Source organism: Arthroderma uncinatum (assembly GCF_011692745.1).
Source record: "Arthroderma uncinatum strain CBS 119779 chromosome Unknown scaffold2, whole genome shotgun sequence".
Taxonomy (NCBI): Eukaryota; Fungi; Ascomycota; class Eurotiomycetes; order Onygenales; family Arthrodermataceae; genus Arthroderma; species Arthroderma uncinatum.
Window position 1 is genome coordinate 3,521,748 of NW_022983864.1, and position 25,345 is coordinate 3,547,092.

General features: G+C 47.7%; 8 protein-coding genes across 8 annotated transcripts; 6 read left to right on the forward strand and 2 right to left on the reverse strand.

Annotated features, from left to right (window-relative positions):
* Window positions 1-138: 138 nt before the first annotated feature.
* Window positions 139-5,317, forward strand: GIQ15_03042 (uncharacterized protein; the record flags this gene model as incomplete). Its single annotated transcript, XM_033550459.1, has 2 exons — window positions 139-269; window positions 334-5,317. The coding sequence occupies 2 exons, from the start codon at window positions 139-141 to the stop codon at window positions 5,315-5,317; spliced, it is 5,115 nt and encodes a 1,704-aa protein (XP_033407620.1).
* A 639-nt stretch (window positions 5,318-5,956) lies between these two features.
* Window positions 5,957-7,837, reverse strand: GIQ15_03043 (putative serine protease; the record flags this gene model as incomplete). Its single annotated transcript, XM_033550460.1, has 2 exons — window positions 5,957-6,251; window positions 6,327-7,837. The coding sequence occupies 2 exons, from the start codon at window positions 7,835-7,837 to the stop codon at window positions 5,957-5,959; spliced, it is 1,806 nt and encodes a 601-aa protein (XP_033407621.1).
* Window positions 7,838-12,112: 4,275 nt separating this feature from the next.
* On the forward strand, window positions 12,113-16,028 carry GIQ15_03044 (RNA-dependent RNA polymerase; the record flags this gene model as incomplete). Its single annotated transcript, XM_033550461.1, has 5 exons — window positions 12,113-13,967; window positions 14,080-15,080; window positions 15,139-15,497; window positions 15,580-15,734; window positions 15,793-16,028. 5 exons carry the CDS (start codon window positions 12,113-12,115, stop codon window positions 16,026-16,028), a joined length of 3,606 nt encoding a protein of 1,201 aa, XP_033407622.1.
* Window positions 16,029-16,522: 494 nt separating this feature from the next.
* Window positions 16,523-17,723, forward strand: GIQ15_03045 (mediator of RNA polymerase II transcription subunit 6; the record flags this gene model as incomplete). The annotated part of the gene is made up of 3 exons (XM_033550462.1): window positions 16,523-16,616; window positions 16,707-16,942; window positions 17,157-17,723. The coding sequence occupies 3 exons, from the start codon at window positions 16,523-16,525 to the stop codon at window positions 17,721-17,723; spliced, it is 897 nt and encodes a 298-aa protein (XP_033407623.1).
* A 447-nt stretch (window positions 17,724-18,170) lies between these two features.
* GIQ15_03046 (lysine decarboxylase-like protein) lies at window positions 18,171-19,073 on the forward strand (the record flags this gene model as incomplete). Its single annotated transcript, XM_033550463.1, has 2 exons — window positions 18,171-18,214; window positions 18,311-19,073. 2 exons carry the CDS (start codon window positions 18,171-18,173, stop codon window positions 19,071-19,073), a joined length of 807 nt encoding a protein of 268 aa, XP_033407624.1.
* Window positions 19,074-19,302: 229 nt separating this feature from the next.
* GIQ15_03047 (proteasome subunit alpha) lies at window positions 19,303-20,220 on the reverse strand (the record flags this gene model as incomplete). The annotated part of the gene is made up of 3 exons (XM_033550464.1): window positions 19,303-19,953; window positions 20,012-20,123; window positions 20,183-20,220. 3 exons carry the CDS (start codon window positions 20,218-20,220, stop codon window positions 19,303-19,305), a joined length of 801 nt encoding a protein of 266 aa, XP_033407625.1.
* A 427-nt stretch (window positions 20,221-20,647) lies between these two features.
* GIQ15_03048 (vacuolar protein sorting 55 superfamily protein) lies at window positions 20,648-21,200 on the forward strand (the record flags this gene model as incomplete). The annotated part of the gene is made up of 3 exons (XM_033550465.1): window positions 20,648-20,686; window positions 20,758-20,971; window positions 21,067-21,200. 3 exons carry the CDS (start codon window positions 20,648-20,650, stop codon window positions 21,198-21,200), a joined length of 387 nt encoding a protein of 128 aa, XP_033407626.1.
* Window positions 21,201-21,804: 604 nt separating this feature from the next.
* On the forward strand, window positions 21,805-23,455 carry GIQ15_03049 (uncharacterized protein; the record flags this gene model as incomplete). The annotated part of the gene is made up of 3 exons (XM_033550466.1): window positions 21,805-21,856; window positions 21,915-22,042; window positions 22,106-23,455. 3 exons carry the CDS (start codon window positions 21,805-21,807, stop codon window positions 23,453-23,455), a joined length of 1,530 nt encoding a protein of 509 aa, XP_033407627.1.
* Between the last annotated feature and the right edge of the window lie 1,890 nt (window positions 23,456-25,345).

Below are 25,345 nucleotides of genomic sequence, written 5' to 3' on the forward strand. Positions count from 1 at the left end.
CAGAACCCGATACGTCATACCTTCTGGAGCCTGGTGTCCAGTTACTGCCTGCGAAAAGGGGATGGACAAGGCCGCCGGAAGACCTTTAATAGACCATTTACCAGTCTGGATAGACAGATAATGCTATAGACTCGGCTTATGATGGCAAACAATATTGATTTCAGCTCCCTGAAGGCTAGGGCTATCGGTTCTGGTCTTGACGAAGAGGCTGTTACGGTTAACACTCGAGCTCTGATTGATAAAGTGCTGGCTCGATACTCTGGAGAATGGTGATTATTTATCCTGCTTCATGCCTCCCGGATGTCCGGACTCCGTTCTGACTTTTTACAATAGGACTGTGCTACGAGAACTGCTTCAGAATGCTGCCGATGCCTCTGCCACTCGCGTGGTCATTAAGCTGGAAACTACGCCGTCTACGACAGTGCCTGCGCCGATTTCCACAGATGATAACACTCTTATAAAACATGTCATATCACATCACACCATAAAACGGCTCACGCTACGAAATAATGGAACTCCATTCAACGCTAATGACTGGGCTCGGCTGAAGCGGATCGCGGAGGGAAACCCAGACGAGACAAAGATAGGAGCTTTTGGCGTTGGATTTTACAGTGTATTCTCTGATTGTGAAGAACCCTTTGTTTCCTCGGGCAAGGAGGCGATCGCATTTTACTGGAAAGAGAACGCGCTCTTCACCCGTCGCTTAAAGCTAGACGAGAGAGACTGCAGCCCAGATACGGTCTTTGTGCTTGACTATAGAAATACCAGCTCGCCGGTACCTGGGCTCATGTCACTCTGCCAGTTCCTTGCAAGTAGTCTCACGTTTGTTGGACTAGAAGCTATAGAACTTTGGCTCGATAATTGGAACTTGTTAAAATTGTCAAAGAAGCTTGCCCCGAGTGTTCTGGTAACGATACCCAGAGACATAGCAACTAAGACTCCAGATGGAATAATGAGGATAGCCGATATTACGCGAGAGGTCGCGCAGCTAGATGCGGCTTGCATGAAAGCCGTTGGCTGGAAATCTCCGTCCAACTCGTCCAGATACGAGGGAAACCGGGTGCATGACACCACGGCATCACTAAGGAGCTTTTTCTCTCGACTTACTGGCTCATCTACAGGCGATGACAAACTGACTAAATCTGAGAGATCCGGCCGAAACGGCGCTGAGGAAGCCCTCGTTTCTTACAATACATCGTCAGTATTTCTGCAAATTACCACTGGCCATATAAAAACTTCAGTTACCTCGTCGTTTAGCCGTGAGCTGGAACGTGCAACGAAGAAACCTCCTCCAAAAACCACGAAGCTTGCGATACTTACCTCGTCATACACGGCATCTCCCTCCTCAGAAGCGCCGGAGGGTCAGGATATCTTTAGCAGTGTCATCCCATCACGTTCCGGAAGAATTTATATTGGTTTCCCGACCCATCAGACAACAGGTTTAAACGCTCACGTTTCTGCGCCTTCCTTGATTCCAACTGTGGAGCGTGAGAGCATTGACTTGAATGCTCGATGGGTTCGCACATGGAATCTTGAGCTTTTAAAGGCTGTTGGAATCGTATGCAGAATTGCTTGGTCTGCTGAGATGTCATCCTTGAAGGATCAACTTCTGTTCAGGCTTAAGCAGGCTGGAAAAGCTACTCTTCAGATTGAAGATATTAATGCAGTCCTTTCGGAGGCCATTCATATATCTAATCAGTTTGTCTTTCGGGAGTCAACTCCCACTTCCCAGGTAGGGCAGGCGGTTGAAGATTCGTTTTGGACATGTAGCCAAAATGCTTACCTGGAGATACTATCCACTCGTGGTATTCTTCCAAGCCACCAGGTCCGGACTGCGCCAAAGGACCTTAGTTTTATGGACGGAATCCCTGTCCTCCCCGAGAGGCTGGTGCTTGAAGCTAAAGGGTTCATCGGGAGATTAATCGAATTTGGGTTAATCACTGAAGTTACAATATCTGATATGAAGACTGAGCTAGAAAATAAGGCCTTGACCTCATCGCAGCTTCATGAATTTATCTCTTGGATCAGCCGAAAATCCGTTAGTGGAGAAATTAATCAATCTACCGTCAAAGCTCTTCTTGGAGTTGCCGTGGCCAACAATGACGAAGGCGACAGCGGCCCGGCGCTGCTTGTGTTAAGAGACATTAGCTGCTTTGCTAACTTAAGTCGGATACCCTTGGAAATGCCATTGCCTCCATTTGTTTTACCGCCCAAATACTCCAAAACCCTGTCACCAAATGGCTTAACTTCAATTGGCTGGCAGGAATTGCAAGTTGATGCCTGGGTGCAATGGTTGGTACATAACGCTTCTAACCGCGCTCTTCTATCAGCGGAGCAGGATATCACACGCTCACAAAGCTTCTCTGCCCGTGTTCTTCCGGTCATCTCGAAACAATGGGACATCCTGTCACCTACCTCGAAAATGGGACTTATTGATGTTCTGCGGCAACATACAATTATTCCTACAAAGGGAGGGATGCGAAAACCCCAGGAAGCATATTTCCCATCCGTCCGAATTTTCGACGACCTTCCAATTGTCACGGGCTTAAACAGCGTCAAGGAGAAATTTCTCGTTTCTCTGGGTGTGCGGAAAACTGTAGACATCAGCATTATCTTTGAGCGTCTCTTAAGCGGCCCTGAAAACGGGACAGACGCAAGTGAAGGAAGCCAGGGGAAATGGAGTCATGTCGAATTAATCAAGTACTTGGCGTCTGTCCGTCAGGACATACCCCCGGAAGATACGATAAAACTCCGCAAGGCTAGAATATGTTCTGCTGAGGTGAGAGGGGAAGAGAAACCTTCCCGTCAGCGTTACCAAGTCTCGCAACTATTCGAGCCGAATGATGCTCTAAGGGACTTGGGCTTCCCACTCTTGTATTGGCCAGGGAAATACGTTCCATTAAGCCCTGAAGGCAGATTCTTATTATCCCTAGGTCTAAAGAGCGTACCAACTGCCCCAGAAATGATCAAGGTCATGGCGGATGCTGCAGCTGCAAATGACATGAAACTACGAGACAAAGCTATGGGTTATTTTATTACCCATCACGTATCCAACAATTATGCCAGCTTCGACTATAGTCAATCAACTGCCCCCTTTCTTCCTATTGAGGGCGGAGGTCTAAGCAATCCTTCCAATTGCTTTACTGCTGAAGGGGCTGCGTTATTTGGGTTCGATATTCTTCGAAGGGATTTGCACCCCCATGCTTTAAAATTTGGTGTTAATCAACACCCTTCCATTAACGAATGTATAACCATTCTTATCCGAAAACGTCCAGAATCAAAACCTCAAGCGAAAGCCTTGTTTAAATATATGGCAAGCCGTGTTGCGGAGATAAATCCAGCATCCGCCGCCCGCCTTGGGCAAGCTCCAATCGTTCCCATATATCGGAAATCCCTAACCGAAAAGGGCACTACAACGATACATTATGTCGCGCCCCGTGACTGCTATCTTGGTGACTCTGAGGACTACGGCGATATTTTTGAATTTGTGGACTTCGGTTCTGAAGGAAACTTGTTTCTCCTTTCGTGTGGCTCCAAGCGACAGCCAACACACTGCGAATTGGCGTCTATTTTGGTCAAAGAACCTACGAGGATATCTTCTAAACTTCAAAGCTCTGAGAAATACCTAAGACTGCTACGAGGGATTGCGGAGAACCTTTCCACCATCAAGAAAGATAAAAGCCTTTTTGCGGAAATGAAAAAAGCACCGTTTCTATTCGCTAGTAAAGAAATTCCTCGCACGCCAACGGCAAAGAAGTCACTCTTAGATACCGGAGAATTCAGCGATGAGGAGGATGAAGATCAAGCCATCAAAGAGTGGCATTTGACGAAGGCAGCTGATGCTGTTATTGTGGATGATTACTCCAGCTTTAGTCTGTTCAAAGAGAAGCTGCTTGCGGCTCCACAAGAAGAGTTACTCGAAGATATGTATTCCACTCTGGGCTCTCCAAATTTGAGTAGCTTGGTCGACGAACAGGCCCAATGCGGCCGACTCAGTTCAGATCAGCGCAGCGCATGGAAGCTACAAAGGCACATCTACGAACGGTCGAGGCTTTTCTTGCATGATCTTCCACGCGATACGATACGACATGACACCCGATGGTTAGAAAAAAACCTAAGCGTGCAAATGGTACAGGGAATAAAGCTGCGGCGCTCTCTACGAGGTTGGGGGATGTCGCATGTGGAAGACCGTAGTGCGGTGATGATACAGAAACCCAATAGTATTGTCCTTTCAATTTCGGAGGGACGACCCGATTTATATCAGGTCAGCCAGGCCCTTGTAAGTACGATACTATTGAGGCCTAAACTGCACTCTACTCTCACCCTGGAGATGCTGTTGAAGACAGATCTCCTCGAGCTCCGCGCAAGGGGGTATAATGTTGAAAGAATTCTTCGGCAGAAGGCAGCAGAGGCAAGAATTGCTGAGCAGCAGCGACAGGACCAGCATGAAAAGGAGAGGCAACAAATGCAGCAGATGCAAGAAATGGAACAAAAGAGAATGCAAGAACTTGAGGAATCGCAGCGGCAAGCTGTTCAACAACAACACGAAGCAGCTATGCCTGGATTTTTCCCGGGCTCCCCAACAAATTCTCTAACCAGACGTCAACCTCCGCCTGTGCCTGCAGCTTCAGGCGAAAACCATCCGCCACCAGGTCTCTTTTCAGATTTCGCGAAGCGATTTGGTCTGAATGACTATATCCAGAAGAAGCCACTTGAGACCGCGCAGAACCTAAAAAAGCGCCTGTCTGACAAATTTACTCCCAGTGATGAAGGTACCAAGGATCCTAATCAGCTTGTCACTACCTCCCCAGAAGCATTACAGTCACAATTGCTATCCGCCATCAATGCTTCACGGCCATTCACATCGAATGAAATGCGTAGCCAGGGTCAGCAAAAAGAGATTGAAGAAAAGAAAACATATTGTGATGAACGCCCTGCTCATGATTTGAAATTCCTCTGTGTCGTAGGAGGAGTGAAGGCATTCATTGGAAAGGAGTTCAATGACCCAGACAGCTTTCTTCGCGCTAATCACGCTAATATGGTGATATTTACGGCAATACTCATAGACTGTGCTAAGATATTCAATCTTCGTCTCGAGACTCTCAGCATATTTTATGAGAATAGCGGTAAGACCATTGCTTTCAACTCAAGCGGCAGCTTGTTCTGCAACTATGCATATTTCGAGCGCCTCCACCTCGAGAAAGTGGCTCGGGGTGACCGGAAAGAAGGACTGGTGTATTGGTTTGTGATTCTCTGCCATGAACTTGCCCATAATATTGTGGCCGATCATGGGCCAGAACATGGTTTTTATACGTAAGTTGTTACCCTTCTAGGCCCTATTTGAAACGACATACTGACGGAGCAACGGCCTTGATTTAGCGAAAGCCTCGTTACCCAATATTTTGGCAAATGCATTCAAGCTCTAGTCTAGCGACGAGATAACGAGATTACATACCGCCTAACTAGATGAGGTTATGCGCATCTTTATAGGTTGATATCAATTTTGCTCCAGGTGCTAATTTTACTACATCCACCCTTGTATTAGGAAGACCCTACTCGTCTAGTTTTCTCTGATTTAGTGGAGGTGGCATACCTACCACCCAAGTGCATTGAGGTAGCTAATGGCGTTGGTTGGATAGAAGGGCTCTCGACCCGATCTATTGATTATTGCATATGAGACACTAGATTATTAGATGACGTTTTGCTGTATGTGTACCAAAATACAATCCCCTTCATTTATTATAAACAAACGCCTCTTTGCATAGGTTTATGTTTACATCCAGACATGGTTTTTTCCTTTTAGAAAGGACCAGCTAAAAAGCGCAGTATCACTAGGACAGAAAAAAAAGATGGTTCATATAACATGTCTACAAAGTTTTATCTATATTCCGTAATACATCAAAATTTCTCGATAGATATCATTCATATATAGATAAACGAGGCTCCTGCTGGTGCCTTAAAATAGGAGGGCCAACTTGGAGAGTTTCTCAAAGTTTGGAGTTCCCAGCCCAGTAACTGGATCCCAACCGCGGGTGGCATTCCAGCTAGCGCCTGGGACGAATGGGGTAGGAAGATGGCTGTACTGGTCAGTTCCAGTGCAGCCGTCGGATCCACCGTGGACAATGTCGGTGAATCCGCCACGGCCGACAGTGTAAAGCCATGGGTTCAAGAAGCCGAGTTTTGGCTTGTTGTGGGCGAGACGGACGGAGTTGAGGATAGAGACGACACCAGCAAAGAGAGGAGCGGAGGCACTGCAAGTTAAAGTTAGTTATGGAACGGAAAGGTGCGTTGTTTCGCTATAAATTACGAGTTGGGTAGAAGCTTACCTAGTTCCAGAGACACCAATAGTCCTTCCGTGGTCGCGGGTAGCGAACTTGTATGACTGAGCAGAGACATCAGGGAAACCACGTCCCTGGGGGTTGTACATGCCCTGCCACTTTCCAGGGGCGAGCTCCTTGTGGAGATAGTTTCTAACATCGTACTCCTGGTACCAAGGGCGAGCAAAACGTTCAGAGAAGCCACCAGATGAGAAGTGAATGGCGACTTCAGGGTTGATCTGGTGGGTACCACCTACGGAGGTCACCCATGGGCAAGCAGCGGGGAAAATGGGGTTGAACTTGGTGGTCTTCTTGCCATCGTTGCTCTGGCAAGCGCTGCCGACACCAGTGTCACCACTGCTGAAGATAACGGAGACACCTCGGGCACCGAGACGGGCAAACAAGTGGCAGGCAGAATCGGTGTATTTCTTGGGAACACTCTGCTCGTTCTCGCCGTAGGAGGTGGACAGAACGGCTGGGAGATCCTCATCAGAGAGTTCGAGCAGGTAGTGGAGCTGGTCGAGGTAGGGCTCGTTGTTGTTGTCGGTGGCATTGGGTTGGTCGAGATCTGGGATCAGCTGTCCTCGTCCGGCGGTGCCATAGTAGGTGGAGAGAGCACCGGACAAACCGATAGCGTAGTCGACATCCAAACTCGCCTCAACGCTGTCAAGGGAAGAGTTTTGTGGGTTTTGTCCGCCATTGATGGACTTGAAGTCGAAGGTAGTTCCCTTCAAGGAAGGAACGAACATATCAATGAAGGTGCTGAAGTCCTCGAGTCTGCCGTACTGCTCGAGGTATCCAGAAATACCAAGTCTGTTTCGTGGGTCTGGCTTAGCAAAAGTCTTGCCCATCTTGTAAAGGTCTCGGATACAGTCTGGGGTAATGGTGACATTGCAGTCGACATCTTGAGCGGAGGTGATTTTGAGCTCAGAGGTGAAAACGCTGCTCAACTCTGGGCGAGGAGCACTGAACTTGGTGGTTGGCTGGATCATGTGGATGTATGGAGCGACGGAGTCGGAGACGGAATACTGCAGAGTACGGATCACTTGGCTGCCATCGACGGTGTTCTTGAATTTGTAGAAGCGGGTATTCAACATCTTCTCGGCTTTCTCGACGGTGGTGGTGAAGGTGAACCAGTCGGTGTTGACCTTGACGGAGGGCTTGGAGATACCCTCAGCAGCCAACCAGCTGTAAACGGCGTCAGTCATATGGGCTGGGGGCTGGAGGAAAGCGTCGACCTCAGCGCGAGTCATGTGTTTGCCGTAACGAGCATGCTTGGGGTTGGAGATGTCCATGACATGCTGTTCGAAGTCGGAAGCCTTATCCTGCTGGAGGGCAAGCTTGAACTTCAGGGGGGTGGTGGGAGCTGGAGCGACACCCTGAACCCATCCCTGAGGAACTTCATGGAGCTGTTCAACGACCTGGAAGCTGCCGGCGACGTGTGAGGTCGGAGCAGCGGTGATCAAAGCTGGAAGACCAACCAGGCAGGCACCAATGGCCCGTAGAGTGAAAGAAACCATGATTGGGAAAGGCAAAGGAGAGCTGTTCCCGTTGCCGATGTCTTCTGCAGCTGCGACTGTCACTCTCAGGTTTGCGAGGGATACTGCACCAGTAAATATATATATATGCTCGATGTACGGCGTAGCTCAATAATTTCCCGGTGCTGCCCGCTGCGTGACGAGAAGGGAAGCTCGTTTAGCAGGTAGCTTCTGTTCTAGAACTAATTGTGAAAGTGGAGGAGAGCAACACGATGTGCATGGGGTCAAATCCTTGCACATATAAGTATTTCCCCGGGTGTTGCGGGTCCTGGAGAAGCGTATCGTAAGTTGACAACGGGCTGACCCTGGCAAGATATATGTACTTTCCGGAGCAAAGTCCCTCATTCGAAGGAACAGATGACCAGGATCGTAGCAGGGCCCGCAGAACAGGTCCTGGCGCGCAGAACCAATCGACAATTGGCCTCATCTTGTTGCCGAGGGAGAACAGGCAAGATTCAGGGGCTAGGGATGATCGACACGGCGGAAATTTTGGGAGAGACGCCTCCATTGGAATAGCTTGGAGTAGCTTGGAGTAGCGGCGATCTGCCAGCAGTTGTTGTATCGTGCATGATTGGTAGATCGCGCGGTGACATGGGCACCTCAACCGATGACGTGAAAGACACATCTGGTGTGCTGGCTCCAACCTGGTCGCCATGGAGACCGACGCTGGGGTCGGTGGCAAAGCTCTCGAGGGTTTACGGAGTCGTGAGCTGTGCCGTATGTGAGCGACGTATAATTGCATGGACCATGGGAGCGAGCCCGGGATGGAGATAAGTATACGGACCAAGCCCCCTGTCACGGTTGCATCCCCGTCGCGAGATAGCGAGATTGGTCAAGCATTGCTGCCAAATAGCTTGGTGCTAACAAGCAATTACAAGCTCGTGTTCTCCACCCATATCCAAGATGTCTCAACCGCAATGTAACTCGAGCAGAGCCCGGATATAGAGAGAAGACAGGACCGAGTGGAAGTTTTATCGCGGGCGTCGAATTAACCTCAGCCGGTTCCTGGCACGTGAACAGCGGTGTTTCTGGAGCCGAGGAGGGCCAACCAAACGCAATATCCGGAGAATCAACCAGCAGAGAGTTATACTGCGTCGAGATATCCCATATCCCTGCGAGATGACGGGCATTTCTCCACCATCACGAACTCAATAATAATAACGCTTGCTAGAAGACCGATCGTGGGGTTAATCAAACTCATTCTCCGGGGTGCTTTCGCTTGCTTGATGCCTGTCATTTCGCTGCGAGCATCTGCAGGATCCATCTGCACCTTGTGGACGACGAATGGACATGCCATATAGTTACCAGGATCGAGCAACCCACCGGCTCGAGGGCGAGAACACCCCGGGTACGCTGTATGTACTTATGTTGATGGCTGGTGCGGAGAATATACCCTGCTCTGGTTGCATGCCCCGTTGGATATCTTACGGTCTCCATTAACCGCCCTCATATATAGGCCAGGCCACCCCTCAGTTGGCATGCCATTTGTCTTCCGGATGCATGGCAATATTTTTTTTCCGAGAGTTTTCTGTCTTTCTGTTCACCGGAGAGGCCCCAGCTCGACTGCTCAAACAAGGTCCAGGGTCGATAGCTCGACGGGATTATAATTTATCTTGCCCTTGTCGACGAAGGCGTAAGGTTTGCTTAGTCTCATTAGCTAGGCACTCTACGGTCAGCGTCGACCCAGGTCTCCTCAGCAGTCCGAAAAGTTCCTTCACCTTCCATGGGCGGAGCGAGTTCTTTTTTTCTGCGCTAGAATCATGCGGAGAAGCGGAGATTTAGAGTTGAAGAAACGCTCTGGATACTCTTCAACGCTCAATCTATTACGGTTTATTCCACTCTTCGTTTAAAGAATCACGCAATTCGCAGAAGCGTCACGTCGACTGTGGAGGCTGCACACATTCCTGCCATGACGCCCTATACAGGTCCGTAATGGTGCAACAGATAGCTCGCAGCCCTGTCCGAGGAGATATGTGCATGATGAACATGGCTTGCACCGGCTGACTTCATACGGAGAAATTCATATTAGTACGATGCTACTATGTATAGATGTGGCTTAACGCGCTGGCTTGGCCTTTACTATGCCTGGATGGGAAATACCAGCCTGAACCTATAGTATTTCGGACCTCCACTCCTTAAAACCGAGGGAATTGATGAGATAGTAGAAAAATTTGATTGCTATACCTGGACACCTCACTTGGGTATGGGAAAATCTAGGCCATCACTTGTTTGAGCGAATTCAGAGACGGCCTGGATAGTCCGGAAGAGAGTACCAAATTCTTTTTTTGGCCAGCGTGAGGCCAGAGACGGGTTGTACTGACCACGGGTCACCAAGAGTAGATCAAGTCTGATTTTACGGATTCCCCTTAGCCAAAGGTGATCTTTTGACCAAAGTCTTGAGGATCTATTTTGCTATTTTACCAAGATGATACTGTTATCTTGTAGGTCTGACTAGACATGTTTGAATCTATCATGTTTGAGGAGTGACCACACTGATATAATGTAAGACAGAGGCAAAGGCGGCATTATCTGCCTTGTCTTCAGTATTGAAGTGACAAAACCGCCATAACCAGTGAAAGATACACACTTCTTCAACATGTGTTACTATCAGTGTTATGCATGGTTGGATTCGATCAGGTCTCTCACTCCGCTACCATATGTATCCCACGCGGGACTCACCCATAAATCCAGAGGGCGTAAAGGTTACAAGCCCGCTTCATTGCAACTCAACGCGTTACTAGACGTCAATTTTTACCCTATGGCGTCTGGGAATAATCGCGTCGAAAAGGAACGAATGACCAGGTACTGATATCAGGCTTTTTGACATGCGTTTATGATAATTGCTAAAAAAAAAAGGTGGCTAGCTTTAATGGAAAGACGATTGAGATTGACGTTGGAGAGGATTCATTCGTTGTCCACCAAGACTTAATCAAGAAGTCTTCACGATTTTTTCGTTCGATGCTTGATACCGATAAGGGTCGGGAGATTGCTGCCTTTAAATTCGCAGAGGAGGATAACGAGGTTGTTCAGCTTTACTTGAATTGGGTCTATAAACGGGCTATATCCCCCTGCACCGACGAAGAACAAGCCAACGGCCACGAATCAAGGCTGTTGGTGAGAGCGTATACAGGAGATATATTCGACGATCGTGACTTTCAGGACGCCATCGTTGACCGAGTGTTACAAAGGGGGCACTCGACGGTGATTGCCTGCCAGGCGCGAAAGCAATTCTTTATCTCTACCAACCTGAGCCGAGACATTCTAAGCTCAAGCTTCTCATAGTCGACCTATACGCATCGCGTGTCTTACGTGGCACCTTTATCAAACCGGAAGGGGGTGACTATCCTAGAGCTTTTCTTATGGACGTTCTGTCGGCCGTGGCTGCTCTGCAACGTGGTGAAAGAAAGAAGCTGACAAAAGGAGGTAGAAACCCTGATCTCTGCAATTTCTACCATAACCATGAGTTAGAATCAGAATGCTACAAAAATAGTACCTGAGGCATACCGCAGAGTGAAGTTACAATTGTGGTCTTAGGGAGGCTTCCACGGGGTCCATGAGTGCTGGCTGGACGGGAGATCCAGGCTCCAGAATAATAACCCGTCGATGAATAGAATAAGAGACTGCTTAAGATCACCTGAATATCTCTACTTCAGCCGGCTATGAATATTGGCTGATAACAGCATCCTGTTCTATGTAGTAAGAAATTTGGTGTAGGTGGAATGTTCCCAAGAGCAGTTCGAAGTTAGAGTTGCCTTTATAGTCTCACTGCCGCGCTGGAAACGGGAAATTCCATCCTACGACCACACTCCTCCATCTACAGGCACAAAGAAAGAACACCATGCACATTCACTGATCTTCTTTTTCCTTTTTCTTACATCCCACTTCTTAGCTTGCATTCTATCTGATACATCTACCAATATCTAGGGAGCTGCGATATCTTTGGCAATACCAACCTATCCCAGTCATTAGCTGGTCGACAATGCGTGCTGGTCTGGAGATAAGTTGATAACACGATGTGCTGGAGGCAGTGAAGGGGAATTCTCGAGCCCACTGGTCTCTGATTAACAGTCTACATCGCCAGGGACTATCAAGCATCCAGTTTGTCCCTGCTACAAGTGAGATTTCATTCCACTCAGCCGTTCCTTGACAATTCTCCAAGGCTGCAGCACCCCGCCTCACCCTTGACATTTCATACAACCAAGCCCGATTTATTCAACACGGCTTATACGCACTAGCCGCTTAATCCACAGCTAGTTAATGATGGAGATCTTCTGCCGCGGCATCCCCGAGCAGGTTTCGGAGAAACACTTGAGGAAAGAGCTCAAACCTATCCTAGAGCGCTTTCAGATATCTGTCTACGATTGCCAAAAAGTGGGCAGGAAGAATGCCAGAATTACAGTCGCAGACGTGCAAAAGGGCCAGCGCGTACTCGATGCATACGAATACCGGGGAAAGGCTACGCATGGTGCATCCAAGCCATTTTATCCTAACGTCACTCTCAAGTTGTTCGGTTTCCCTATCCAAGTGTCGAAAAGTTATAATACACCCCACCAGTTGCTTGTACAGTCTCTGTTGGAAGAAGAGGAATCGAATCGTGCGGCACGGTTCACGGCCGCTCCAAGATCGATTACAGGGGAAGTTCATAGGGTTAGACGATTCCTTGTCACTATGATGTCGTGCGGGTCGTGGGACTACCGCCAAAATCGGCCAGTCTTTGTTGAATATTTTCGGCTGCCATACCGCGGGTCCATCACCCTTGGGAAGACGATGTTCGATGCCACTTTTACAGATATTCAGACTTCAACGCATTTCTCCGTTGAGATCCCATATAGGAATATTGTTGACTCTATTTATGTGGGAGCATTTGGGACACCGTCTGTTACAATTACGACCTACGTGGCTCCTAGATTCTACATTTCCGATCCTATAGAGCAAATGAAAGTGCAAATGGCGATGCTATTCAAGAGAAATGGGCGACCACCACCTGCTAAAAGAAGAGTCGGGTTTCTTTTAGACGGACACGAGAGAGTTTCTGCTAGGTTTTTTACCTATCGATTCGTCCTTCAAGACCCTCGGGATACCGGTGTGGTGCGCAACCTAGGAAATGATCGGAGTATGCCCAAGATGAATACGTGGTCTGATTTATGTGTCTCTCCCCGAACATCTTACGCTGTTCTAGAAAAGGAACTCGAGAGATACCTAGGGAGGATGCCCTTCGGGTATCGTGTCAAATTTCAATTACAGAGGCTAGTATGGAACGGAGTGCTTTCGCTAGACCGGGCATCACTCCTGTTCCCCGTAGTCCATCGACTTCACCTACAACATGATCCTAATACCATCGTTCAAGCACTTACGCGCCTGAGCCGAGACTTGCCGTTCCCTGCTCCCGGTGTACTGCCGAGTGAAGTTGGGATTGAAGCAATTACTGAAGCATTGGAAGACACTATCGACTCCATTTTACACAACGGAAGTGATTCGGATTTTAATCTCATACACCGAAATAATGTTTCAGTACATCGAGCAATGGTTACTCCCTGCGGAGTTTATCTCTTTGGACCGTATGCAGAAGCGAAGAACAGAATCTTGCGCAAATACGCTGACAACATTGATCACTTCCTACGTGTTGAATTCCTGGATGAAACCGGTGATCCTGTGTTTTTTGATCCAAATGCGAATCTCGAGTCGATCTTCCATAACAGATTTGCTGGCGTTATGAAACGTGGAATTGAGATTGCTGGCCGTAATTTCAAATTCCTCGGATTCTCGCACTCTTCTTTGCGGTCACAGACATGCTGGTTTGCTGCACCATTTACTACAGCGGAAGGAGAGTATCTCGATGCTACTACTATAATCAGCAACCTGGGCCACTTTGATCATATACGTTCTCCTTCAAAACAGGCGGCTAGAATTGGACAAGCATTCTCTGATACTCTTACCTCCATTTCAGTCTCTAAGGATGCCGTATGGATGAGAGCGCCAGATGTGACAAGGAATGGACGCGTTTTTAGCGACGGGGTTGGAGTGATCTCCCGTGAGCTGATGTACAAGATTTGGGATGAATATGCTCTTCGAGAAAAGGTGAAGCCGACAGTTTTCCAGATAAGAATTGCCGGTTAGTCCCCAACCTCCCCTTATATTAATACGGTATTCTTGTACATCGCGATCTATAAAAATTAAATGTAGCACCGTTGTTACAGTGGTAGACTTACTGACTTTTTCTTCAGGGGCTAAAGGGATGGTTTCACTCGACACCACAAAGCAAGGAGAATTCCTGATGCTGAGAGAATCTATGGTAAAATTTCCCACAGACGATTCATATAACATTGAAATCTGTGGAGCTGGTATTAGGGCACTGCCATTTTACCTCAACAGCCAGATTATCAAAATCTTAGAGGACCTAGGGGTCCCGTTTGCTGCTTTCCGCCAACTGCAGAAGGACGAAATAGACTCACTCTATTCGACATTCGAATCTACAGAAAAAGCAGCACAATTCCTTGAAGAGTCACCTGTGCCAAAATCACTTCGGTTGCCATGGCTACTGGCCATTTTAAAGGGGCTGGGAATACGCTATACTCATGACCCTTTTTTGCATCGGGTAATGGAATTGACAACTCTACTAAAACTTCGTGACCTGAAGTATCGCGCTAGAATTCGTGTTCCCAATGCTATCACGCTTTACGGAATCATGGATGAAACAGGATATCTAGGGAAAAATGAGATCTATTGTGCATATCTAGCAGAAAATGGCCGCCGGGAGATTCTTGTTCGTAATAATATAGTTATTACGCGATCACCAGCACTGCACCCCGGCGATATCCAGCTTGTGAATGCTGTCGACGTTCCAGCCAATTCGCCACTTCGCAAGTTGCATAACTGTGTTGCATTTAGCCAGCATGGAGCTCGTGATCTTCCCAGTATGTTAAGCGGTGGAGATCTCGACGGTGACCTTTACAACATTATTTATGATAGCAGCTTGATCCCTCGGGGAACTTGCTCACCGGCCGACTATCCGCTAGTCAAAGCCAGAGAATTGGATAGAAAGGTCGAAAGCAATGATATCATCGATTTCTTTGTGACTTTTATGCAGCAGGATCAATTAGGCCGCATTGCAACTGCCCACCAAGCTATTGCGGATCAGTCACAACTCGGGACTAGAGACAAAGATTGCTTAAAGCTCTCTGAATTGCATTCTGTTGCGGTTGATTACTCTAAGAGTGGAATACCAGTACGTCTACATAAACCCCTACATTTCTCTCTATCATATCCGCTCATATAGTACACAGGTCAATGTCCAGAGCATTCCCAGGGCCCCAAGATATCGTCCAGATTTTATGGCTCCCAGCCCACGGTTTCATATATCTGACAGCATTGAAGATATCATAACCGCTTCAGAGAAAATTCTCGAGGACGACGATGACAACGACCGCCCAAGAACCCTATACTACAAGAGCCATAATATTCTTGGCCAACTCTATCGTTCTATTGATGAGCAGAGCTTCCTCCGAAAGCTACGAGATGTAGGGACTGTCGACAATAGCAATCGTAAGAGCGCACTGCAGATGGTTTGGAAATACGTACAGAAGGAAATGGATGGGTTTTTCTGGAGCCATCTCACAGGAATCTGCAAGGACATAAAAGAAATGTACGAATTGCCCCGTCCTTTCTCTCTCTCATTATTATATTCATGGTTAACCACTGCTGACCTGTTGTAACTGTCCCGGTAGTTACGAGGATCAACTTAGAGAGCTAATGCGGCAATACTCAGCGACTCCATGGAAGAGCTCTATCACGGAGTATGAAATCTTTGTTGGCACAATTCTTGGCCACGGACACAAGCAGCGCCGGAGAGATAAGGAAATTTCAAAGGAGATGCGAGACAGTTGGTACCCCCCGAACGCTGAAAATAACATAAATGCTAACTCTTTCTTCCTTATCAGCATACAATCGTCTCGTCGATTTCACTCTGTCCAGGATCCGAGATACGGAATCTGGCGGGACAGAGGCTCTCGAGCGCTCGATTGCATGTTTTTGGGTATCCATAAATGAAAACAGCTTATCGCAGAAGCCAGGAATCCAGACCTCAAACCAAGATAAGCTGCTCAGTTTTCCGTGGATAGCTGCCATGGCGTGCCTGAACGAGGTTGACAAGTTCCAAAGATCTACTCCATTTTAAACTCTCACAGGCTATGTGTCAAATATTTTCTTTTAATATTTCCTTTTTCCCTCCACTTCTCTACGACACATTTCTTATCTCTTGTATGATTAACGACTTAGCTGGGACAGGGCAAATTGGAATACAGGTCGTAATATTAATATGGGAACACGGCTGGGAAAAAGGACAAGTTCCGGCGACTACAATACGGCGGTGAATGCGAATCATGGGTGTATTTAAACACTATTTTCTTCTTTCAAGACTTTTCTCATAAGTAGACGAGCTTAAGGATTTTTGCTTGAGGCTCAAAATGGCAGTCAAGAAAAGTGACATCATGATGCAAACAGTGCAAACAAAGGGCAACTTTAGCCAAAGTAATGTTAATTAGCCATCTCCAAGCTTCATGATAACAAACCTGTGTCCTCTTGCTCAGCACGTCAGCTTACTCTCTCGGCCTCCGTGTGAAGGGGTTGGTGGATGATGCATGACGCTTGGCTCCCTTCCAAGTCATCACAATGGATAGCTCATCCGATGTTGTTTTGGAGGAAATAACATGGCGGTCTCCTCAGCACGTCCAGTTGATGGGCGGTTTCATCCACTCCAATAACAGTAAGAATTAGTCTCTATACAGGCGCTATTTATACATATACCAGTGGCCTAGATCAAGCCTAACTAACAATATGCCCTTGATGCTTGTAGTTTTGTTTTACTTTGCCGAATCTCCCTTCTTCGACTCCACCTCGAATAATGCTACACTCACGTTGCAAGCAATGCATAATGAGAACTTTCGGCAATTTATCGAGACTCGCGAAGCATTTGAAGGGAGACTCAAGTCTATGCAAGGGTTGGAGTTTATAGTAGCTCACGATCCGATACAAGAAGCCGCGGCGGCAGTAGCGGCGGGAAATGCGCCCCAAGAACCGTCGAACATATGGGTAATTAGGAAGCAGAATAGACGTAGGCTACCAGGAATGCAGGAGGAAGTCCAAATATTGGCTACGTACTTTGTTGTGGGGGATTTCGTTTACATGGCGCCGTCCTTGATAAGCGTAGTGGGACGGAGAATGGTATCTTTCGCACTCTATCCAGCTTTCCAAGAGAGAAGTCTCCTGGCAGAAGTTTCAATTCCTTGCTGACAGCTCTAACTAGCTCTCGACGGTTACATCTCTCACAAAATTGCTACCTGTTGCATCACGACAGTTACTCTTCACGCCATCCCATGGCCACACATACACTCCGCCTATCCCAAAACACACCGAAGCAAGTCAAGCTGGTGTTCCCCAATCTGCACAATCTGGAAAAGAAACTACCCCTGTGCCGGGGACCCAGAACACATCGACTTCAGCATCGCCTTCCAAACTAGGCTCAGGTGCAACGCATGATATGAGGAACCTTTCAGACGCGCTTAATCTTCTTTCCCGATATGGCGATGAATATATGGACGAGATGCCGCTTGTTGGTGAACCAGGCTCCTTTATCATCTCAAAGAACGCTGGAAATGCTAGCAATAACTCCCTGACGGTTCCGGCCGCCGAACACTCTGTAGGCGGTGGCACGACAGCCAAATCCGCTGGACGATCGCCGTCAGGGACTCCAGGTCCAAGACCAGGAGGGCCAGATACGCCTGGGGCTTCACCTGCTCTGGGAGGCGCTTCTGACTCTAACCAGGCTGGAGCAGGGAAGGGCAGGAAAAGGGTTATCACCAATATTCTGTGAACCATCACCGCGCTTCCACGCAGCAATCTATCGCTTTGGGGGCGGGGATACAACCTGCGGCCGTCCGGATTCTTGCTGCTACGGCAGCTCTCGACGATTGATGATATACTCCGGCTCCATAGAGAGTTGAGCATGAATCTTCTGAATACCACTGAGGCATCACCCCCTTGTAAGATTCTAGTCTACCGGAAGGCCGCAAGCACGATGACAGGCCCTGCGATCGCCACGAATACGATGCGCTCGCTGCATCGTAGAAAGGGATGACTCAATATATTAGTCACCAAGTTCGATACAACCTCCTTGAAGAGTCTCTCTTTGTTATTTTAGCCATGATCAGTGTCTTGTTGGGTAGAGGGAACCTTAGAAATATACTTCATCTTCGGCCATTCTAAGCTGTGGCCTTGTCAACGTATTTAAACAAGTTAACTACACCCCGCCACCATCAATATGTCTGAAGCTTCAAAGGAAACACGACCAGTTGTCTGCGTCTTGTACGTATACTAGATGGCTTCCCCCTCTCTCTAGAATGCTGTCTATATTTATCCTTCTACGGTATAATGACAAGCTCGTACTTACTGGTGTAATAGCTGCGGTTCAGCCGCTGGGAAATCCCCCGCCCATACCGAAGCTGCTCGCGCCCTCGCCCACCTTTTCCATAAAGAAGGCGTCAAGCTCGTCTATGGAGGAGGCACCAGTGGCCTTATGGGCGAGATTGCTCGAACGCTTGTCTCGCTCTCAGGCCCCGATTCAGTTCACGGCATTATCCCCTCAGCTCTCGTGAAGATCGAGAATGGCCACCGCTCCACGCTGACTGCTGCATCAACGAATCCTCTCGCTCAACCATTGCCCGGACAACCCGGGGTGGCTGCAGATGAAGAAGTGGCGGGTAAACTACCTGAGCGGACTGAAACTACAGAGGCAAACGGGGTTGGGCCCGCAGACAAGAAGAGCTTTGTGAATGCGGAATATGGTGTTACTACCATCGTTCCAGATATGCATACCCGCAAGCGCATGATGGCTGGAGAAGTTATTTCCGGCGGACCTGGTAGCGGATTCCTCGTGCTCCCTGGTGGGTTTGGCACAATTGAGGAAGCTATGGAGATGGTTACGTGGAACCAGCTGGGCATTCACCATCGAGGCATCGTCCTGTTGAACATCGAAGGGTACTGGGATGGGGTTCTCTCGTGGGTTGAGAAGAGTGTCGAGCAAGGATTTGTGAGCACTATGAACAAAGATATTTTGGTTGAGTGTAAGGATGTAGAGCATGCTCTCGAGGCGCTGAGAAGCTATAAACTAAGTCAGGGACGGTTTGGGCTAAGTTGGGAGGTCGAGCTAGGAAATGGCAAGTAATAGACGGGCTTAGACTGGTGTATTTATGGCTGTGATTCAGTTACTAAAATCTTCGATCATAGAATAGAATTACACGGGAGTTCGCCATCTAGCAAAAGCAGTGCTTTAACGTAGAAGAGTTCATTGTAGTAGAGTTCATTGTAAGATGGATAAGCGCTTCAAATAAAAGAGCAAAAGGGAATTACCCCCAAGGGCAAAAGTCACCATGTCTATTGAGGGTCCATTAGCATCACGAGTCTACCTCCATTGCCTCTGCTGATGGTTGGGTTTCTGCCGGTGCAGCGCTCGCCTCTTCATGAGCACTCTCCAGGAACGCCGTGACATCAGGCCCGTCGTATAATTTAAAGGTATCAATCTTTCCATTGGTAGCCGCACTCGGCACGCCAGCAATGCCCACGGTCGTATTATCAATGGTCAATTCCCGGTCTTGCGACAAGCTCTCCTTCAATGCCTTCAATGCATGGTTGATCAAGGCCTCACGTCCACAGTCAGCAAACGAATCCAAGTTCCTTTCTAAATATGTCCTGGCCATCTGGCTCCTGGCTCCAATTGCACACGCAACCATCTCCTGTGTCATGCCGGAGGGCTGAAATTCGAAGAGATGGGGTCCTGCCTCGTCGACACCGGCAACCAGTAAACCGACACCGTAAGGTCTCTTTCCGTACTGCTGTGTGTTCGTCTGTGCACGTTCTCCGATTCGGCTGACGATACGCTCTACTTGGAGCGGGCGGCCGTACGTCATCTTAGAAGCTAGGGATTGTTGTTTCATAAAGTTGGACAGGACACGGGCATCAGAGGCAAGACCGGCAATGGCAATTCCCATATGGGAGTCAATAGCAATGACCTTCTTTTGGTATGAAGATAGCTCCTCCGCATTTCGCTATATCACTTGCATGTTAGATGATGCCCGTGTGAGAAGGAGAAACGGTATATCCCACCTTGAGGGCAGCGAGGACGGCGTGTGTCTTGCTGACTATGCCCACTACCACCGAACCCTGCTTTACAGCCTCCTGTGCATATTCCACCTGAAATATCCGGCCTTGGGGCGAGCTGGTCCAGCACCGTCAGCAAACACATCTCTTAGATCAGCCAAGCGGTGTCAAACTCACAAGGTCACGGAGTCGTTGTCGTAGTTATTTCTAAACATGGCTGCTGGCGGAGTTCACGGGCAGCGAGGAGACGTATGCCGAAGAAGCAGCGCGGGAGTGCAGTACCGTCAGCGTGTCTAGAAGATGCTGTATGTATGATGCTTCTCTTGTTCGTCTTTGCTCCAAGGCAACATGAAAGGACGCGGTAGCTCGCAGCCCCTTTCGGGTTAGCGCCAGAGCTTGGGGTTGGCTGGATTATGTAAGCGCCTGCATCGTCATTTTGGAGCTGGGAAGAGGACGAAGATGAAGACGCAGACGCAGAGGACAATTCCGCCAGACATTCAACTTCTCCCCGTCGAGGTCTACGCTGCCGACGTCTAGCTGATGCGACGGTGATACGACGGCCTGTTTTCTATCCCAAGCTTGTGCCCTGCCGCCGCACCCGGAGCCAACCCCCTCATCCTCTCTATCACTCTCTGCCTAGCCATGATGCCTGGCCTCAAGACCATCATCGCCCTCTCCTTTGTAAGGCCTTCTCGAAATTTACATTTGGTACTCCGTTATGAATGAACTTCTCTTGCTAACCCGCCGTCCAGGTTCTCGCTATCGGCTTCCTGCTTGTCATTCTCTCCGCAGCGCTATGGCACAACTACCTACCGCTCCTCGTGGTTGCGACATACGTCATTGCGCCAATACCGAACTGGATATGTAGCCGGTGTGCAAGCTCAGATGACTTTATGGAAAGCTCCAGCAGTGGGGTGGTGGACTTTGGGCGATGGTTCACTGGCTTCTTGGTGGTGATGGGAATCGGTACGCTTCTAATGCCCAGACTACTTACAACGCACCTGTTCCAAATTCTATTGCAACATCTCTTTATATACTAATTATATTTCTTGTGGTAATAGCCCTCCCAGCGGTATTAGCCCATAGCGGCGCAATCCAGGTTCCAGCAATGATCATGTCAATCTTGGGCGGCTTGTTAATATACGGAACCATCATCAGCTTTTCGATGTTCTTCCAAGAAACAGAAGAGTTTTAGCATGCTAGAATGAGATGAGATGGTGATACCCTGTTTCGCTTATGAGCCGCTTTCTTCGTTGAGCATCCTGCAATCAAGCCTACGTAGATTGTCGTCTCTGTCCGTGGCTGTATATCCGTGGGTCATTGCTAGCATTTGGCCGCTGCCCTTTATGTTCTCGGCGAATCCTTGCGGAGCTTGGGTCTGGAAGTCGCCTTTATATGCCTTATACGCCTTTATACGGTCTCGGGGCGGAGATATAAACCACCTTTTGCTTTTACCTCCCGCGTTTATGATTTCCCTGGGCGTTTTTACGTTTTGATTTTGGCTGTATGATAACTAATTTTGATATGTCCTATTGAGCACTTCTAACATCTCCCTCCTACATCTCCTTTCACTTCACTTTCTCCTGCATGTCGGCCTGGACATCCATTTTCATATCAGGTGATCACGTGCCTACACGCGCTTTCGAAGTCGCGATAATCTCCCATCCATGCTCGGCATTTATGATAAGCAGCAAGCCACTTAAACTCGAAAAGCCCTTCTCACGGGTTTATTTAAATTGATACACTATCGTTATGCTGTAACCTCATGCTCCTGCATATTATAGCTCCGTATAGTTTAAATGGAGGTATGGTCTGGTCCCATCGACTCTGGCTCGACCACGCCGCTCACAGGTAGGCAAATGGCTTAAACGTTCAAGCAGCACCGTGAATTCCACTGACTCTGCTGCAGGTATACGTCTAATCGACCCTAATTCCACCAGCCAGAGCGGCCTATCTAAGAATGCAAAACTATCATTTCGCGCCTATGTCAACCCAAATCGAATCCCAATATTCTGCTTCACTGGTCCTTGCCTTGAGGTTCATAGCTCCGAGCACAGGACGATAGGCTGGATTAAACATAAACTACTACGGACATATCAGACGGAAGAAACAGATTACGAAGCGTTCACTTCTGTCCAGCAATGCCCTGTGGGGATTCTCATTCGCGTCGAACAGCAACCATCCTCCAACGAGGTAAATATCAGCTCGTCACAATATGCTATATCAGATATCCTTATATTCGGTGCCTTATCAGCGTCTGGTTCACAACATATCCGTCCGCCAACCCCACAACCATCCTCAGCTGCTGCTGGGGATAGACTATGCGAAGATGGGGGGGCTACACACGAGCTAAGAGTGTATGCAATTCCCCTCTGCTCGGATATAATCACTAAGGCCAGGGCACTCGCTACTCCGCCGTTTAGCCCTCAATACAACCCAGCTGGAGCATCAGAGAATGAACCGTCAGGCGAATTTCTTCCGGATTTTTTCCGCTCCCCGAGCCCGAAGAGGAAAAGGGTTGCAACTCTGTTTGAAGCTGCAGCTGAATATCATAAGAAAGTTAGAAGGAAGGGAGCGGCCGCAATGTCTGATTTTATCACGAGGGACAAATCGGTCACACCACAGTTTCCGCAGCTTCCATCCTGCATTAAAATCAAACGGGAAAATGAGAATAATGCAACGTTGAGCGGCAGTTTTGGTGATATAAGTCTAGCTCGAAGGCGCGCTACTTCGATCGCAAGAGACGCCAGAGCAGGTTCGAGGAGACCGTCGCTATCTCGGCCTAGCTCCTCGATGTCTCAGGCTTTAAGTACATCAAGTCATAAAGACCTACCAAGCTCTAGAGCTGGCGACCTAAATCACCCACCAGAGCGACATCAGAAGCCTGGGAGCCCAGATCTTATTTCCCTGGAAGATATCACTGCTGCTAATAAGGCATTGTTGACCCGTACAATCCTTACATGTATGCGCCTTTATGGATTTCGTCGGACAAATACACGAACCACTTCGTGCCTACCATCCTCCATGCCTGCTATGCGCGATCAGTCATCACTACCAATCTCCGATGATACGCTCTCTAAACACGATGCAGACGAACCCAACGAAGGCCGCAGCCATGATAACTCTGAGTATACAACTCTTCGTCAGCCTGGTGGCCTGAGAAAAAGAGATGCGCCTATTGCAGGCGATGTCTTTGATGGGAGAGAACTTACCAAAGCAGAAGCGGAGGGGGAGGATGATACGGGGTTTAAAGACATGTACCATGCTACATATCGTGCTTCAGCATTTGCGCTGAGGCGATTCTTCAAACCCTCAACTCCGGCTATCAGGGTACCAGGGGATGCATCTGCATCTCATACTTATCATTTACCAACATTAAAAAAAGACAAGGCGATGGATACTGTGGATTCTGTATTGAAGCTGTTCTGCGAATTGTCAGACGCAGAATAATTGGAATGTTAGATATGAATAATGACATAGTAATGAATAATGATTAATTTCATGATTATATATATATATATATATCTATGTGTGTGTATGTAAGTCCCATATAGAACTAGTAACTAATATATTATATATACTTCTCAATGTCTTCTTGCTTGATATCCTTGGGCAATAATCTTATTATTCCAATCTTTACCTATCCTAAATAGGACTATGGTGAGGTCCATTAGGATTAAATTGTTATTCTTTCTATAATGTTATTTTAATAATTAGTAATAGAACAACTGGATTCTAGGACTTAGCACAATTGGTACTCACTAATAATCAACCAACTATGGTAGTATTGCTTAAGGTGGTTTGAAGGCGAGCCACGCTCTGGTCTGATAGAGTATGACACCAGGTGAGCCATTCCATGCTGTAATGGAATATAAAACCAAATGCACCATCCCATGGCGTGATAGAATATGAGGCCAAGTGGGTAATTTCTATGACCCTGTTAGATTAGTTAGACTTCTATGTACTAAACAAGTTGGAAAACTAGGGTGTAAATACCAGTTAATTTCTAACCAGACGCGCACACACACATGATGTTCGCGACTTGAGGTAGACCCCCTGTATTAGAGGGTCTACCTCAAAAAACAATATATACCAAGTGAGAGGTGAGCCTAGGGTATAAGGAAATTACAATGTTAGTAAGAGAACAAGAATATATCTGTAATAATCAAAACCAAAGGGAAAGGTCAGTCTTACATATCACCTCCCACTTTGGTGCCGTCTCTACTCTAGACGGATGCGGGCGGAGAGTGCATCTGTTCCAGGGACTGGAAATGCAAGCCTGTGAAGCTTTAAAAGCGTCACAGAATCTTGTAGCATGATAGCCACATGATGGGGGCTCAAAAATTTGAGACAACTCTCTGGGCTTCTTAGTGTGCCAAAAAATGGCACACTATCTTTTTTGAAGCCCAGAGACTCCAGCCAGTATGACTGGAGTCGAGTCTGTGTATTTGACCAGTTCCTAAGGAACCCCAGGAACATCTAAAGGTTTCTATAGAGTATAGAGACTGGCTCTTTATGATTGCCTTTATAAAGGGAGCAAATCAAGTTGACATGAGAGCCAGCCAACAACAAGCATAGAGAATAGTTTAGTGCCCTGGTATACCATGGGGAAGTCATCTGGTGTGAGGAAGGGAAGGAAAGGGAAGGGAAAGAGAGAGAGAGAGAATCAGAAACAGGCTGAGCTCAAGAGATATTTATACTGGTGTCCTCGCGCTAACTAAGGCACTAGAGCTAAGCGAGAATTCGCATGAGATACTATATTGAATCTAGCCACCCTCCATAAACACGTTAGGGAATAGTGAATATAGCCTTGTATAGAGGGGCGGCCAGTGTTAGTTGCTACACATGTAGCAGTGTGTGACAGTATTAAGTACACTATCACCCTTCTTTGTACTTAGAACTTAGAAACATGGCCTTGTTAATGCATAGTGAAGGAAGCCAGATCACTATTCACATGTAAAAGCTGTATCTAGTAATATAAAAGATATTTGATTCCTAAGAGCTATGTATCAGACAGAGTAGGTCCAGGTCAAGAGGAATTTTGGGAACTCCATGCTGAATGGTATTTCTGGACAGACCCGGCAAAGACACAAGGATATTCATACATGGATGATCACCAAGTGAGTATAGATTATGATCGAAGCCCGTTAGCAGCATCTAACTATCACGAATCCAAGAAGCGTGGGCTATCTCGAAGGGCTTGGCACGAGGACTCCTGATCAACCGACATATCATCTAGAGATACTAGAACTGGGGGTAATTCTAGAATGAATTTCCGCTCTTCGATATGTAGGCAGCCAGGAGAGCCAGACTCCTTCAGTTTTCATATGAATCTCAGCT